This window comes from Pelmatolapia mariae, linkage group LG16_19 (genome assembly GCF_036321145.2).
Source record: "Pelmatolapia mariae isolate MD_Pm_ZW linkage group LG16_19, Pm_UMD_F_2, whole genome shotgun sequence".
NCBI lineage: Eukaryota > Metazoa > Chordata > Actinopteri > Cichliformes > Cichlidae > Pelmatolapia > Pelmatolapia mariae.
In genome coordinates, this window is record NC_086241.1 from 7,508,745 (window position 1) to 7,525,344 (window position 16,600).

The following is a 16,600-nucleotide window of genomic DNA, read 5'->3' on the forward strand; positions in this document are numbered from 1 at the left end:
GGTCAAATTTATTATTGTAATGCAGATAGCAGATATGAGGCCATGTATACCACATGGCATTATGCATGTGTCAGTAATCTGAACCAGCATGAGGTATAAACGTTGACCCACGGTAGTAAAAGCACAGAGCCAATTCTGGAAACACAGTGTGACCTTGTGCCCTTACTTCAAAGCACTGTCGTCACTGTGTATCATATGAAACTAGAGAATTGTGTTCTGCATACATCAGATTACTCTGTGTTAATAGTCAGAGTTTTTAAAAGTGATTCAGTGAAACTCTGAACTCTAAACAAAGTCTCGGGCTGCGTTGTCCCTGAAAGTATAAACCTGGCAGGTTGGAAGGCAAAATTTACCCTGCATGAAATAAAATAAAATACACATAAGGTGGAGTCACCTTACAAGAATGGTTATTTCCATTTAACAAGTGCTCCAGAAACAAATGGTTTGAAATGTTTTCTAAGTTAGTTAAAAGTCAGAGGGTCTTGGCTCGAAGCATTACATAGCTTCACAGTGCTGAAATACTGGATCATGTGGCCATCTCTTTGCTTCTTGCTCACAACAACAGCCATTTTATTTTTTGCTTTTGATACTTATATAAAATGTATTTACCTTTAAAAGACAGGAAATTAATGTTATGGCAACCGAAAACACCCCAGGTCCATCAAATACAATATCACAAAAAAAGCTCAGAGAGGTACACAAACAAATTAAACATTACAAGGAGCCTAACAACTAAATGTAAATATATAACATGAGGGTTATACAACTTAACCCTAATTAGTAAAACTCGTAAATACAGGCATTTTCGTTTTAAGTAGGAAAAGACTGGTGTCCTTGTAACAGTTAACCTGAAAAAACAAACAAAAAGAAAATATGTTTGAACTGCATGTCAGTGAAATCATGCACAACGTGGAAAACTCACGGCAGTCCAGTTACCAATAAGAAGACTGTGGCCCGTACGGGGATCGAACCCGCGACCTTGGCGTTATTAGCACCACGCTCTAACCAACTGAGCTAACCGGCCATGTTGCACTGCGGCCTTAAACCCTAATTCATCAGGCAGCTCTCACAGTACATAGAACATTTAAGGTGCAAATTCAAGGTTCAAGGTTCTTTATTTGTCACATGCATAGTTATACAAGTATAACACACAGTGAAATGTATCCAATTCACTGTGGTTCAGGGTTTTAGTTTGTTTTCTGTAAAGTGAGCGCTATACGAATTATTCTTGGCTGCTTCCTTTAGTGACAGTGTCCTTGGCCCGTGTGGGCAGTGCTAACTCTGCTGCCAGCTGAAACCTGCACAAACAGGGAGAATAACCCAAAACTCCAAACCCTGGATTTCACCTGACCTGAGCCAGTGTTCCCTTAATTCACAGATGTCGAACTCCAGGCCACGAGGGCCGGTGTCCTGCAGGTTTTAGATGTGTCCTTGATCCAACACAGCTGATTTACTGGCTAAATGACCTCCTCAACATATCTTGAAGTTCTCCAGAGGCCTGGTAATGAACTAATCATTTGATGCAGGTGTGTTGACCCAGTGTGGTATCTAAAACCTGCAGGACACCGGCCCTGGAGTTGGACACCCCTGCCTTAATTTAATGTCAGGACAGTCACTAAACTTCCAGTCAGCTTAATACTACATTAATTATTGATATAAATCGAATTAAGCACTCTTTACTTAGTTTAGGCAGTTTATACACAATAGTTTGCTGGACACACATCTGTGTGTATATCCTTATGGTCCGTTACCTTTTAGTGTTTGTGTTGACTAAACCTGGTGGATACTGTCATGCTGGTTCAGTGCCAGTCCCTGAGAAGTCTCTTAAGTTCACAGTTCCCTTTACATGCTGCAAATCTGTAGCCCGAGACAGACTTAAAAGGACACACAGCAGCAAATGTAAACAGACAGGCAATTTTCATGCTTGCAGTCGTGTCCAATGTGGCATTTTCAAAACAAAGGAAACCATGCCATGAAATAAATGAGATCCTTGCAACCACAAAAGTGCAAGGAATGGCCCCGATGTCCAGGATTTCACACTAAATCACATCAAATGGCTGCCTCTCCCTTCCAGTGCCAGCTACAATAAAAGCTGAAATGACTACAAAGTAAAGGAGAAGTGCACATTTCAAATTATGCCTGAAAACAGGCTTTTATTTTGTAGCAGTGAGGAACAGATGGCAGCCAGATATGACTTCACAGAATAAAAATGTCCATGAGCTCTCTGATGTTAATTAGAAAGCATCACTTTAGCAGTTTATTATCTTTAGCAGAGATGCTAAAAAAATGTTTTTGTGTGTTTAAAGTTTTGCCTTTCACCGCCAGGATTAAACTGCAACTCGTTTCATTTTCCAGAACAATTTATGTGATTTTGGGGTATAAATATCCATTTGCTCCAATATCAACTTACCTTGGTGGTCCATAATCATACATAAATACAGGGCTGCTTCCTCATATTGGGCCACAGAAGACAACAAACTTTCATTTACAGTGAATGTTGACTCTGAAATACAACACCAATTACAGACAAAACTCAGAAGAACAGTACCAGAAATATAGAAACAGCAAAATATTTATTCACCAGTCAAAACATAAAATTTCAAAATGAGGTCTCCGTACGGTGATGCATGCATGCCAAGACTCCTGTTACCTGATGACATTTATATCAAGGCCAACTTTAAATGCTAAAACAGAAGGAGTGGACTGTACAAGCTGGTTTGTGTATTTCTGCTGGGAGGAAAGAATTAGTCGGTGATGGGAAAATGAAGCTTCCTTTGAAAAACGGTCAAACCTAGACATCAGGTGGGTTCGCGAAGAGCATAAAAATGTACAACGTCACAGTCTGAAATTTTCAACACATCAAGAGCAGAGGGTTTATTAGTCGCTGAACATAAATAGCCATGTCCCAGAGAAATCATGCAAGATGATGGGGGGGGGGGTACGTCACAACCAGGATGAAGGATGAAGAGTCTTGTATTCTCCCTCAGTACCGAGCGGGTGAAAACGGGTGGCAGTGGCTGTGGTGGGTTATCAGTTCTCAAGGAAAGCCACGTAGTCAGTGAGTCTGGCCAACTGCTGCTCATTTGGAACCAACGAGACAGGGGGAGGATCTGTTGAAGGAGAGAGACACGGAGGAGGAGAAGTTGAGTCAGAGGGAGATTCCTCTTGTGCCAAATGCTATCGATCTTCTTACATCCTTTCAGTTTTAGCTCTACAGCCCACATGCTCTGACTCTGAAGCTCAGCAGGGAGCGGGATTCGAGTTAGACCTACTGTTCACATCTAGAAGTGAGCTCAAGACTACTCCTGACCTGTTAAACAACAACTACCTGCCAGGCCAGCACAATCTTTTACATCCATCTCAAACGGAATCGTTTCCTGTGTGAGATCAACAACTAAAAGAGCCAATAAAAACTAAGGAAGAAAGTTGGGGGATTCATGTGGGTGGGTTGGTTGCATGCATGTGTGCAGCAGATGCTTCAGTCATGCAGTAACTTCTGATGATTACAGATAGGACAGATGTCCTCCTGGTATGTCCGCATAAATCAATAAACCCGTGGATTAGTCCTTGACGCTTTGAATCGCGGACATGTGACAGCGATAAAATTTGGGCTATATGGACGATAATCACATACTTCAAGAACTTCAAGGAAAAACAATGTCAGCATGACCCAAGTCCTAAATCTGTGCTCACAACATTTTTATGTGTCTAATAAAATCCCTGGGGAGGAGAAGCTTGGGAGTTGGATGCTTGGTTCCTTTTGGGTGCATCCTGGTCGCAGTTTAACAGAGCAACACTGCCACCTACCTGGTTTTTTGGGCATCACCATCCTGGTATTGGCGTCTGCCTGCCAGCCTTGGCTCACCACACCTTTGAAGTGAGGGGGAAAAAATTATGCTTAATAACTCTGTATAAAGAAATGTGATAAAATTGAGAGCAAGATTACTGGCTGACTAAAAACAGCAGATATAACATTACCCTTCACCGCCTCTTCCACAGAGTAGCCCACAAAGGCAGCAAAATCCTCCGCTGTGATGGAAGTGTACGCCTGGGCCACCAGGCTGTACGCCCGCTGCCGTGTGCTCTCTGTGAAGACATATGAGATAGGTGCATATGGAGTGCATATGAGCTAAATCTAGGCTCTGGTTCTATTTAAAGTGCACAGCAAACAGGGCAACTTGCTGGGAGCTTCCAGGCACGAGGAGAGTATGATGTTGCAGCATTTTAACATGATATTTAAGCAATATGTCTCGTGTAAACAGCACTTCTAAAGAGCAACAGCACAGAAGGTCATATGCTGTGACGAACAATTCATCAGGAGTGATTTATTATATTCTAAGGAACAAAGCTCTGAGAACCAGAAACACATCAGATTATAATGAACCACTGAACAGACTGTTCATCTCATAATGTACAAAGCACAAATAATCTATATTCACAGGCTGTTTTAAATTAGATATGAAACATGTATTAAAAAGTATTCTGAATAGATCTTTCCCTCTGAGCACAACTTTATTATATTTAAAAAGCCATGTACAGTTTTACCTTCATGCTATGAAACCTGCCAGAATTACAGACTTTCAAAATACATTAAGGAAAATTATTCTGACCCAAAAGAAACTGTGGCTGGGCGATGAGGCTGGTATGAAAATGTGGGGGGAAAAAGAAGACCTTGTATAACTTGTTTTCACAAGCTAGTAATCATATATGAATCACACTTTAGAGTTTGGTCTGCATGCTTGATCTTGAAGTTTTTTCCCCTTTGAATGATCAGAAACATATTAAACATTTATGGTACCAAAGCTTTTTTCTTCTCATGAACATTAAACTGGTGCCGTTTATTTCAACTATGATATATCCCATTATAATGATGCTCAAAACTGGTTACAGGGCTGAACAGAAACATTTTCTCCTTAGACCATGACCTTTAGTGTGGGTGTAAAATTGATTTGGCTCCAGTTTTTAAACCGAACTTAATGGTTTTTGTTTTTTTATTTTTCCCTCAACTCTGAAGATGTCATGTGGATCTCTTTGGTACTCATGAAGTTAAAATCCTGGAACAGTAAGCGGATTTAAAAAAAAAAAAAAAAAAAAGCCTCCAAATTTCAACCCACACCTTTGCACTCTGAGGGTCTATAACTCTGGAAATATTTTGCATGGGTTGAATGAAAAAAGTAAAGCTGATGTACACAAAATCTGATGATTTTTGCAGGTCACTTGGGATCACTCACTGATTTTTCCATGGATTGAGTAGGCATCATTAAGAACATTGTTTTTGTCTTCTGTTATTTTTAAATGATTTATCACTGCCTTTGGTCCTTAATAGCGAAATCTGGTTATCAAACTATTTCCGTTTAGAATATGCAATGCAATAAATTCAAGCGCAATCATTATTGCATTTTCAGGCAATAATTTGTGTTCTTCCACTGACTTTAACACTTTAATGTCATTGATTAGTTTTAGGGATATTCAGAGGCTTTGTTCTGCTATGGTCATCTGCACTCATGTAGCGTGGATCACTGATCTCATCCCTGGGGCATCACTTAATACTGAAATGTCAATGCTGGAGAGGATTTTCCATCTGTTGTACTGTCTCACTTATGCCATAACCCAGATCTGTCACTCCCAACATGCACGCATTACTGATGATGCATACATCATCAGTAATGCGTTTTCCCAACTTCATGTTTTAAGTATGAGACGTATCATCCTAATAAAACTGAACAGCTGCATCATGGCTTTAGTCTTAGTTTCAAAATTGTTACATCCTGAGTAAATGTCAAGTAAGGGTATTTGTTTCTCTGTCCATCTGCAAGATTACACAACGCCTCCTGGACCAAATTTCAGAGAATGTGGTGGGAAAGGAACTTAACAAATTCTGATGCAGATTTCTTTAAAACTAGACAGTGCACTGGCCTTGGAAGAAGCTCTTTGTTTCTCACTCTGCTGACTTTGCAGATTTTTCACCTTTCTTGTGGTAATTGTATGTGTTTGGCAAGTCACTTCATCCCAGCCCAAACAAACACACAATGACACGCAGCTCTAACAGGAACTGCTCTTGGAAAATCAAACAAAGCTAGTCTTAACAAAAAAATTGTCTGTCTTTAATTCCTCGTACCATCTGGGTTTGCTTTAAGTGAAATCTTGCATTTTGTTATTCAGGAAACTTTGACTTGAGCTAAAATGAATTCCACAATCAAGGACACTTAATTAAAGATCTGTTAAATGAAGCATGCTTAAGCCGAATCACAGATATGCTCACACCACAGACCCGCTGAAGACTTTATCAGCAGGCTCTGGCTTCAGCTTCCAAACTGCCCTGTTTATCTAGCCTGACTTGAAGTGCTGTGGAGATTACTGTAGGAGTGACAGAGCCTCAAAAACAACATACGCTGGCAGGTATTTGCTGCTGCTACGGCAGCTATCACGCAAGTGCCTTGGGGTTATGGCCTTTGGTGTTTTATAGCCTAGCAACGGGTTGTGTGTATACCAACAATCATCCTCCTGTCTGCTGCAGCCGTTAGCAGCAGTAACAATAACAAGTGGGATGAGAAAAGACAGCTGTGTAGGGGAAGGCCGGAGATTGTCAAGAGCGCGTTCCCATTGTGATGTCCAACAAGATTCCTGTCCTAAATGTTACTGCACTTATCGAAAAGAGGCAAAAAGAAGCTGAACACATGTCTTGGAAAATATGTCAACACTGTTTACGCAACAGCTGTGCTTGAGTTTTAACCAAAGTCATGACTGTAGGTGGCGTTTCAGCATGGGGGGATGATCTGTGGGTCCAGCTCTAGGGAATTTTGACCATTAAATACACCAATTTGTTTCTTCCATTAATTTATAAAAAAATAAATAAACCTTTATTTAAGTAAAGGAAGAGTACCAGAAGAATGGTGTGATTCTGCTGATTGAGATCAGTGTGGGTTTGGGTTTATGTGTGGTGGGGATCATTAAATATATCCAAAAGATTCAGGGGACCTGAACAAATAATTCATAATCATATTCTGGCGGGGTGTTCTGTCTCACTAAAATGTTACAGAAGCTTTTTCTAAATAATTCTTTTCCTGAACCTTAAAAAAAACGAACTGTGTAACTGTGACTCGAATAAAGACAAAGTTTTTGTAGACAAACTAAACTGCATTGAAAACAAAAGGCTTAGCCAAAAACAAGCTAAAAAAAAATATGTTGGACTATAAAAACTGACTGGGTGTCCCCTGTGTCGTCCCTGAAATGGAGGCCTGAGATCAAATAGCCACAATCCTTATTTATTTAAATACTGTTCTGATTCAAACAGCCTCTTAAATCAAGAAATCCAAATGAAACCCATTTTGTTGTGCATCACTAAGCTAAAAACTATCTATTAAAAAGAGACACAGCTTATAAAACTGCTTCTTGTGTTGGAACAACTTTCTGGCAGCTGACCATCTGTAAATTCAAATGCTCCCGACCCAACAAGGCCAATCATCTCAAGGGGTTTTTTCTGTAACCCAGCCTCAGGAAAGATGTATATTTTTACCATGGCCTCTTGGCCGCTAGAGAATGACTTGTGTGGCAACTGGACGGGCCTTTCTTAGCATGCCCCTCTGACACTTCAGAGTTGGGTTGGAGGTGCTGAGTAAGACATCAGTGAGTGGGAGTTTTATGCAGGAGAAACGGGACCTGGCTTGTCCTTCCCTGTCAGTCTATTCCAGGGTGAGCTATCACCTCTCACCATCTCACCTCTTAAAAATAGCCCCCACTTTTCACCAGCAAAGGCAAAGCAGACAGGACATGGCAAGGGGCTTTATTTTTAAATACAGTCCACTGCCAAGTAAGAGCAGCAACAGACTGGGAACCATTTTGATGGAAGCACTCCAAAAGTCTGTAGCACCAAAATAATCCTAAGTCATGTAGGGTTTTTTTTCCCTTTTAAGCCCCATTTATTTAATATAAATAAATCAATATTTTAAGTTGGGCTTACATTGAGCTAAAAATAAAGAACATTGCTGCTTCAATTCATGCAGGTTTATTACCAGTAACAACAGACTTGGTGATTACAGCGAGATCAGTTGATCACCAATTCCACAAAAAAAAGTGAGAAATGAAATCTAAAATAACAACTATTCCTAAATACTACCTGTTTCTACATTTAACAGACTTAGAGGTACAAAAGTATAAAAAGAACTTAAGAAAAAAAGAATGAATATGACACTGAAATTAGATATTGCACTGACAGGGCAAACAGTTTCAGCCCACATCCTCTTTCACCTCCTTAATATTTCATTCAACATTAAATTCAGAGTCCTCAAGACAAACACTGCCCTATTTCAAAACACCTTCAAAAGTACTTAAGTTCAAAACAACTTCAGTTCTCATCATTCCTCCTCTTCTTCCTCCTCTTCCTCCTCCTCTGCATCCTCAAATTCATCATCTCCAACCACTCCAAAGTCCATTTTTCCAAGGACTCTTTCAACATGCTCCGTTGATATAGTGAAGTGGTCCATCTTCTCAAAGCCTGGCTCGGGCCTCTCTTCCCCCAGTGAGGCTTTGGCTGCATCTTTGGTCTGTGTGATAAGGCCCTTCGAAGCCAACAGGAACTCAGCAGCTCCGCTCTGCTCCAATGCCCTCACAGCCGTATCGGTCAGCTCTGAGCTGGCCTGCAGTCGCTCACCGTAACGCTGAGCCAGTGCCCGCAGAGCTGCCACCTTTTCATCTTGCTCTTTCCCAATCTGCTCAAGTAAAATGCCCTTACGCTCTTCTAGGACAGCATATAGCAGATCAAACCGCTCAGAGAGGCCCTGCTTGGCACGCTGAGCGTTTTCCTGTACAGCACGGCAGGCGTCTTCCATCTGATTGAGCAGAGTCTGCAGGCGACCATTGCTGGTCACCAGAGTATCGATAGCATTACTCAGTTCACCCTTCTGGGTCTCATAAACAGTTGTTAGAGGGGCCACCTCACAGTCCTTATGCTGGCCAAACACTTTGCACATGGAGCAGGTGGGTGTCTGGCAGGTCACACAGTAGATGTTGATTTTCTCATCCTCATGTTCCTGGCACTTTGGCTCTTTGGACTCTTTAGGCTTCAGGTTGGTTTCTGTCTTTCCACTGCCACTTAGTTCTTGCTGCTGCTTGTAGATGTCAATGATATTTTCCACCAACAGGTTTCGCTGAAGCCCGTGCACACCATGGCGGTCGAGCACAACCTCAAACCGGCAGGTAGGGCAGCGAAAGACGCCACCAGAAAAGCGGTATGGGTTGCGCGAGTCATAGAGGTCACTGGCACAGCTACGGCACAGGTTGTGCTGGCAAGGCAGGATGACCACAGGCTTCGTGAACATGTCCAGGCAGATGGGGCAGCTCAGCTGCTTCTCAAGGCTATCCATGGGGCTGGGGGGCCGAACCACAGATCCTGTCCTCTGGATGTCCATTTCGTAAGTTTTATGCGTACACCTAGACTAGGAAGTCTTCTGTTCTCACAAGGAGAAAGCTAAAAGAGAGTGCAGCGTCTAAGAACTTCTCCTGTCGGTGTGCCGTACTTGAAATGCTGATATCTATTCTGGTTGAGAGCTAGCAGCTCTGTCCTTTATACTGCACACTCACAGCTGGTGACACCCGATCCTTTCCACCAGGCATTCCTACCCGCTTGCTAGCCTAGGATCTTTTCACCGAAACGCCCCCTCCTACCCATTGCAGCATGTGTCACATGTCCCAGTGGGCGCCGAGTCCCCTCTAACAGTGACCCAAGTGGCCAACTGAGCACAGACAAACAGGGTCCATGTGACCGGCTCAGAGGAGCTCGACCTGAGAAAGGGGGCTCAGTATTATTGGTAAACAAGTCTGTGTCAAGATCCTGTGACTTGGCTGTTTTTCCATTTGATTTCTTTTAATTTATCTGCTCAATGTGCCAATTTATGTAACCGGTTCTGTTTAGTAAACGCAGTGACTGTACACATATACTACAGAAAAACAATTTTTATATGTTTTAAAGTAAACTAACTGATAACAGCAAATGGTTGATGATCAATTATGTTTATTAAACTACCACTGACACAACATTTAAGCCTCTTTTTTTCTAAATGATAATTTATCTGCTAGTCTCTTTCTTTTGCAATGCTTATACTTCAGCACTGGAACCTGATGCTTTTAATAATAAAATCCACAATTTAGTGAGACTGTTAAATTAAATTAAATTTAAGGTAAGATAATAATATATTTTATTACTTTTTAGGTTCTCAATATATTTAATGTCTTCCTTTTGTGGCTTTGATTTAAACAGATTTATTAAAAATATTCAGATTAATTTATACGTTTGGAAATTCTTTTAACACATTGATGGAAAAAATATATATTATGCAATATTCTAATTAGTGTGAGCTGTATGATAGTCATGGATACACTGAGTACACTAAGTGCCTGGAAGTACGGTCAGATTGCAAAAAAATGTAATCTTGAATAAATGCTGCAGTTCTTGACTGTTGCGCATTTTTTGTTAATGTTTATGCACACATCTACTAAGCAGTTATGACCAGTGGTTGCTTAATTGTGCTATGACATACTGTACTGAGCATTAATATCTGATCAACACACAGTGTCATAAACATAAGTGAGACGCTATTCTTAAACTGTTGCACAATGTAATTGACACATGATACAAATGCAGCTGATATAACTTTATGACCTGATGTTTCTAGAAAATCATTCCTTTGAAGTTGAGAAGGTGATCTGAAAAACAGACAAAAATATGTAGGTACGCAACCGCCTTCTTAATATGCAAGTATCTTGTTGTGGATATTTAAAGTACCCTTCATGACCATGAGGGTTTCTGTTTATTTTCCCATTGCTTTGTTGCATCATAGCCCTGACTGGGTTCAGCTGTTGCCCCCTGCTGGCAGTTATTCTAAATCATTTATGAAACTTTTTTAAAATATTGAACTCACTTAAACGTGCTGAAAGAACATGTTGCCTTAGTTTCTAGTTTCAACAGAGCCAAATTTATATATCAGATAAAGAATATTTGGAAGCATAATTAATCTGAAAAGCTTTGTAACAGGTCAACGTGAGGCACGAGAAGTCAGCTGGTGTTTTTAACATTTTTTGGTTACCTCTAAGGGCCTCCATGACATGAAGAATATTCTCTGACCACTGATAAGCAGCGATGGCTGTGTAGATCCCTGGAAAGTCTCTCTGCCAAATACGCTGGCCCACTGCCCAAATAGCTGCTAATTCAGGATTTGCCTGCAGGAAACAAGTGAGAAGCATTTCAAACACAATCAGAATGCAACACTTGACCAGGTAGTGCTTTTAATGCTACTGTGAAGAGCATTCACACCCCAATATATATGTAAGACTGTTGGATCATAATGGTTCCATCATCCTTAAATTGTCTTTTCTCGGACTTGGCAAGAAGTCATGACTTGAATTTCAGTACCATAATTCCATTTATTTCATAGTGCTCTTGGTTGTCTAAGCAGGTCCAAAAAGTTTTCCTGTGGGGCAAATTGATCTCCAGGACTTAAGATCATTTTGTAATACAAGTCAAAATGCCAATTACATATGTTTTTAGTTACTTACATTTACAGTTGAGCAACTTTTCTAGAAACATGGAACTGGTTGTGTCAGGGTGGTAAAAAAATGTTTGCCCTTAATAGTGATGTGTGATACCACTGATTTCCTTTCCGATCCGATACCAAGTAAAATTCAGGGTGGTATCGACGATACTGATCCGATACCGATACTTTGTACAATAACGTATTTTATTTATTGTATCTTTTATCGTAGCGTCATCATGATTACAGGACATCAGATTACTTGTTCTTATCACTTAATAATGCAGAATTCATCATATAGAAATAAAAAAACTGAAGTTGTGCGCTATTTGAACATGTTGCCTGCCTGCAGCACTAAAGGACTCCGTGAGAGACGTCTGTCTCGCCCTAGCAGCACCTGTCCCTGTCCACTCCTCCTCTTCAGTTCGCCTCAACATACGCTCGTCATATTCTGTGATATGATTTACTCTGAGGTGTTTGACGAGGTTAGTGGTGTTGCCACAACACCTCACTTTCTTGCAACATGTATCGCAAACCACATCTCGGCTGTTTGTGGAGGTAAAATACGTCCACACATGAATCCATTTACGCTCAGCCATTGTGAGTGCGCACGCCAGGGGCTGCGACACATTTACACAGCCGTATTTCGCACATGACTATGGAAGGAGGAAGAGGAAGTAGTTCCTTCCAACGTAGACAATCCGAATGATATAGTTTCTTTCCACTGTATTCCTGTTAATGATAAACTACAAATTTACCCTAAATTACTAAAATATCGATATTTTAATGTGAGAATCGATTCTAGAACATAAATGACTGGTATCGGAGGAATCGATATTTCAGGATCGATCAGCACATCACTAGCCCTTAATATTAAATGTGATGCAGGCACCACAATGGCAAAAAGCTGATAAAAAACACAGACCATACATTTCTAACTTCTAATTTGGAGCTAGAATATAATTAATTATTATCATACTGTTCTGAAAGCTCCATAAAAAGCCTCCAGTTGATCCAAAGCAAATAGGGACTAGAAAAAGAAATCTTTATTCCATATTAGCCTCTCTCCATTGGCTCCTTGTACCATCCCTTTGTCATGCTATGATGGATCTGACTGCTCAGTCATTAAAGGACTTCTCCAATCCATGAGTTTGTCTTTACTCATTAAATCAACCAGTGACATGACATTAACTCAGTGCACTCACACAAGACGAGACAAAGACAAAATGCTAATCAAATTGACGGAGAAAGGTAATACAAGACACTTTGAATGTGACATGGTTGGTGGTGTCAGATGGGCTGGTCTGAGTATTTAGGAAACTTCTGATCTGCTGGGATTTTTCCCCACATCTCTAGGATTTACACTGTATTTTCAGAAAAAAGTATAATATCAAATGAGTGCCACTTCTTGTTGATGACAGAGTTTAGAGGAGAATGGTCAAACTGTTTCGAGCTGACAGGAAGGCAAATCAAATGGGCTCCACAGTCACCATATCTTAAACAAGTACAGCATTTAGAGAGGTTGCAGAACAGGAGATTTATGTCAGAGATAAGCACCCAACAAATCTGCACCAACTGTTTGATGACATCATGTCAACATGGACCAAAACCTTTAAAACCACTAAGGAATTTTTCCAGCACCTTGTTGAATCTATGGCACGAAGAATTAAGGCAGCTCTGAGGGCAAAAGAGGGTTCATCCAGTACTAGCAAAGTGCACCTTACAAAGTGTCTAGTAACTGTATACATGACAGTATGAGTAGGTCTGAAAAATGTAATAAAACCAACATTGGATTTTAAAGTCAACAGCATTTACTGTTCACATTTACATGCTCAAATGTTATTTCTTTAGCAGTGTTTACACATGTTTTAACAAGCTTACCGATTTTATTGCTTGGGGAATCCTCTTCCATAGATACCTGGCATTATTCCTGTTAGGAAAACACACAACACATTCATAATACAGATACAGGCACAGGCAGCAAAAAGGGGCTCATCAACTAAATTGAGTTCAGCTACCTGCAATCTGAGACCCAAATATACCTTTAAATGTATTTCTTTTTTATAAATACATAGAGATCAGTGACTTACATGTCATTATTAAGTAAATAGAGCGCCAGCAGCTGAGCGTAGACCTGAGGTGTTGCAATGCCCCCTGGAGCCTGTTACAAAGAAATGCAGGTGTGCGATTAAACATTAGAGCTAAAACAAGCGGAAAACTGAACAAATGTTACTTCTCAGAGAAAACGGGTTATTATTATTGTCTTATTATTGTCATAATAAAAAGAAATAGTCGCTGATGTCCACCCAGCCAACAGCAAGTGTCCACTTAATAGTTTTAGCTCCTGCTAACATTACAGTACTGGTCTCGCTCACTTATTCTTATACTATAAACTGTCAGTCCGTAGGCTGCATGCAGGCAGGCAGATAGACAGACAGACTGTCAACACAGATAAGACTTAAAGGTTCTTAAATCAAACACATAACCTGCAGATATGTTCCAATTTAACGGAGAGATTATGACCGCTAACTTCCTACTATCTGCTGGCAGGTAAAGCAAAGAGCAGTCCAACATGAACACGTTGCTACAGCCTATATCTCATTTTTAACATGAGAATGTTTCGCCTACGAGTTAACGTGTTTGATAAATTAATTTCACAGAGCTTTAAGGTAGGCTACACACAGGCTAGGTTTTGTAGCCAGTACGCTAGCCTAAAATATCTAGAAACCGCACCGTTCCCATCCTGCTTTCAAAGCCACAAAGTCTCTGAGACCTTCCTGTTCATATTTAAGATCACAAAGTCCTTACCTCAAGCTCTTGGGCTTCACACTGCTCTAATAATTTATCAAAATTTTCCTCCATAATCACAGCAGTAGGCATGTTGATGCCTAGCTGTTGCACCGGAAACTTCTGCTTCTTCTTCTTCTTTGGTGTCTTCGCCGTATTATTACGAGTCCGACGTCGGGTGTGCTCACCCGCGTCCTCTGCTGGCCAAAACGCAAACTACAGTGAAATGCAACGGGACCAAAATAGTGACATAAATAAAGCATGCATAAATAAACTCCAAACAAAAAGAGAGAAAATGTAAGAAGAAAAATAATTTTAAAAGAAAAGTTTGTCAAAAGGAAGTCTGCATTCACAGAATCGAAGAAATCTAAACCCTAAATCTAGAGAGCATCCTGAGGGTATATCATTTTGCTGATATACTTTGGATGTGAAGGAACACGTGTAATGATTAAAAGTTTTTTTAATTGATCAAATTTGTTTTGTGATGATATAAGCCATCTCTTCTAGTCTTACAATGATCCTTACACAGTGCATGAGGATGGGTCATAGATGGGTATGTGAATCATATGCTATGGCCTCACATTTCTTTTTTTTTTTTTTTTCAAAATGGAGATTTTGGACTCTGCTGGAGGAGACTCAGAGCTGTGGCATTCTGAAAAAGCATTTTTTTTTTTGACTAAAAATTAAGTACTTGCCATTGGTGACAAGCAAAAACTTGTCAGTTCAACAAAATTTCAACCTAAAGCTGCCCTAATACATGTTGTAGCTGTATGACAAACATGTCTGAGTTACACAGAGGAAGACTGCAATCAATGCAATCAAACTGTTTATTAGAGGGATATGTGTGATTTTTAGAACACTGGAGCCTTACATTAGCAGCCATAATGTTAGCTTATAACCAGGTGTTGTTTTGCTGGCTTGTTGTCACCTGTGCAGAGACAGGAGCGTTGTGTGTGTAATCTTCTGACAGCAAGTAATTGTCCTAATATCAGGAATAAATAAGCACATTTATGCACTTTTTGTGTGGGCAAAAGATTAAGAGGAAACACTTTAAAAATAATCTAGAAAACTCCTACAATGTTCATCAAACACATAACTATACTAAGATTTTTGTGGACAATGAAAGAAAGATGATGACAGCTTTTTACTAGATTGTGAAAACGTGATACTTGCAAACAAGCTTAAATATATTATAAATGGGCAAAATCTTACAAGCTATGTACAACAAACTGTTGTTTTTTTTAAGTAAATTTAGACTTTAATGAGTTTTATTCATATAAAAGTTCTTGTCATAATTATTAAATGCTGTAGTTTGGCAACTTTAAGATATACATGCAAGTTTAGATTTATTGGTACTTCTACCAGGGAAACAATCACTCTTTAAATAACACTCCCAGTGCCGAGAGATACTTTTTTTCTTTTAATTCACTAATGATCTTCCTGCCAGTGGTGGTCATTCCTGTATTTTAATTCCTTTTGATCTTTTCTTTGCCTTTGATGGTGGTGACTACACATACCTTTTTATCCCCTCAACCTCTAAAAAATTAGCTCGGCAACTGAGACAGCTCTCATGTGTTTTCTTCATTTAGACAGATATTGTACTGTTGATATAGAAAATTTATCATTCTCCAAGCTTTTGATTTTTTTTTTATCTGCATTGAGGGTGGTATTTTGCAATCTTAAGGAACACTAAATGTGCAAAAACAAATGAAAAATACCCCTCAGACATCTTTTTCACACTTTAATTACAACATTTTTGAATTACTTAAAAAATCCAGTTATAATGACAAATCTGAGATTTTTAAAATTCATTTTTGGAGGTCACAACCTCCAAAATATTTGTTTTTATTCTTGCTGGAACACAACATGCACTAATCAATTTATCAGCTTCACAAGCTCTTTTTAATCTCTATGGAAATAATAGATATCTTGTAAAACAACACATATGGACCAATTTGTTTGAGATTACTGTTGCATGACAAAATAGAAAAAAAAAAACTATGTGGACTCTTAAGCAGGACCCAATGCAGACAAATTCAATGTTCAAAAGGTTTATTGAATACCAACAAGGAAATATGATGGGGACAATTTGAGTTTGGGAGCCACTGAGAGAGGAGAGAGGTAAGTTAGCCCAGGTTAATCCACAGACAGGTAAAGGTGTTCCACAGAATAGTTCCAGGGGGTTTTATGGAGAGTATGTGAGATTACTTAGTTAGCAGGTCTGGGGAGGATACGTGGAGTGGGGACACTGATCTGTTTTGCACCAGCAAACAAACTCATGGACAGGC

General features: G+C 39.8%; 2 protein-coding genes and 1 non-coding gene across 3 annotated transcripts; all 3 read right to left on the bottom strand.

The window, feature by feature from the left end:
• Positions 1-950: 950 nt before the first annotated feature.
• On the bottom strand, positions 951-1,024 carry trnai-aau (transfer RNA isoleucine (anticodon AAU)). The gene has a single exon. It is a non-coding gene; the product is annotated as a tRNA-Ile (tRNA).
• Positions 1,025-2,554: 1,530 nt separating this feature from the next.
• On the bottom strand, positions 2,555-14,458 carry cops8 (COP9 signalosome subunit 8). Its single transcript, XM_063499400.1, has 7 exons — positions 14,334-14,458; positions 13,616-13,686; positions 13,407-13,455; positions 11,082-11,214; positions 3,979-4,086; positions 3,808-3,870; positions 2,555-3,110 (listed from the first exon to the last, which is right to left on the bottom strand). Exons 1-7 carry the CDS (start codon positions 14,403-14,405, stop codon positions 3,031-3,033), a joined length of 576 nt encoding a protein of 191 aa, XP_063355470.1. The 5' UTR covers positions 14,406-14,458; the 3' UTR covers positions 2,555-3,030.
• On the bottom strand, positions 8,106-9,923 carry trim63b (tripartite motif containing 63b). Its single transcript, XM_063499399.1, has one exon. The coding sequence runs from the start codon at positions 9,405-9,407 to the stop codon at positions 8,355-8,357; it is 1,053 nt and encodes a 350-aa protein (XP_063355469.1). The 5' UTR covers positions 9,408-9,923; the 3' UTR covers positions 8,106-8,354.
• Positions 14,459-16,600: the final 2,142 nt, after the last annotated feature.

Excerpts from the sequence above, each read along its gene's own strand:
- trim63b (XM_063499399.1), bottom strand. The coding sequence starts at position 9,407 with ATGGACATCCAGAGGACAGGATCTGTGGTTCGGCCCCCCAGCCCCATG.
- cops8 (XM_063499400.1), bottom strand. The coding sequence starts at position 14,405 with ATGCCTACTGCTGTGATTATGGAGGAAAATTTTGATAAATTATTAGAG. Across the intron at positions 13,687-14,333 it reads GTGAAGCCCAAGAGCTTGAG|GCTCCAGGGGGCATTGCAAC; the intron begins GTAAGGACTTTG and ends TCTTTGTAACAG. Across the intron at positions 4,087-11,081 it reads TGTCATGGAGGCCCTTAGAG|AGAGCACACGGCAGCGGGCG; the intron begins GTAACCAAAAAA and ends ATGTCTTCACAG.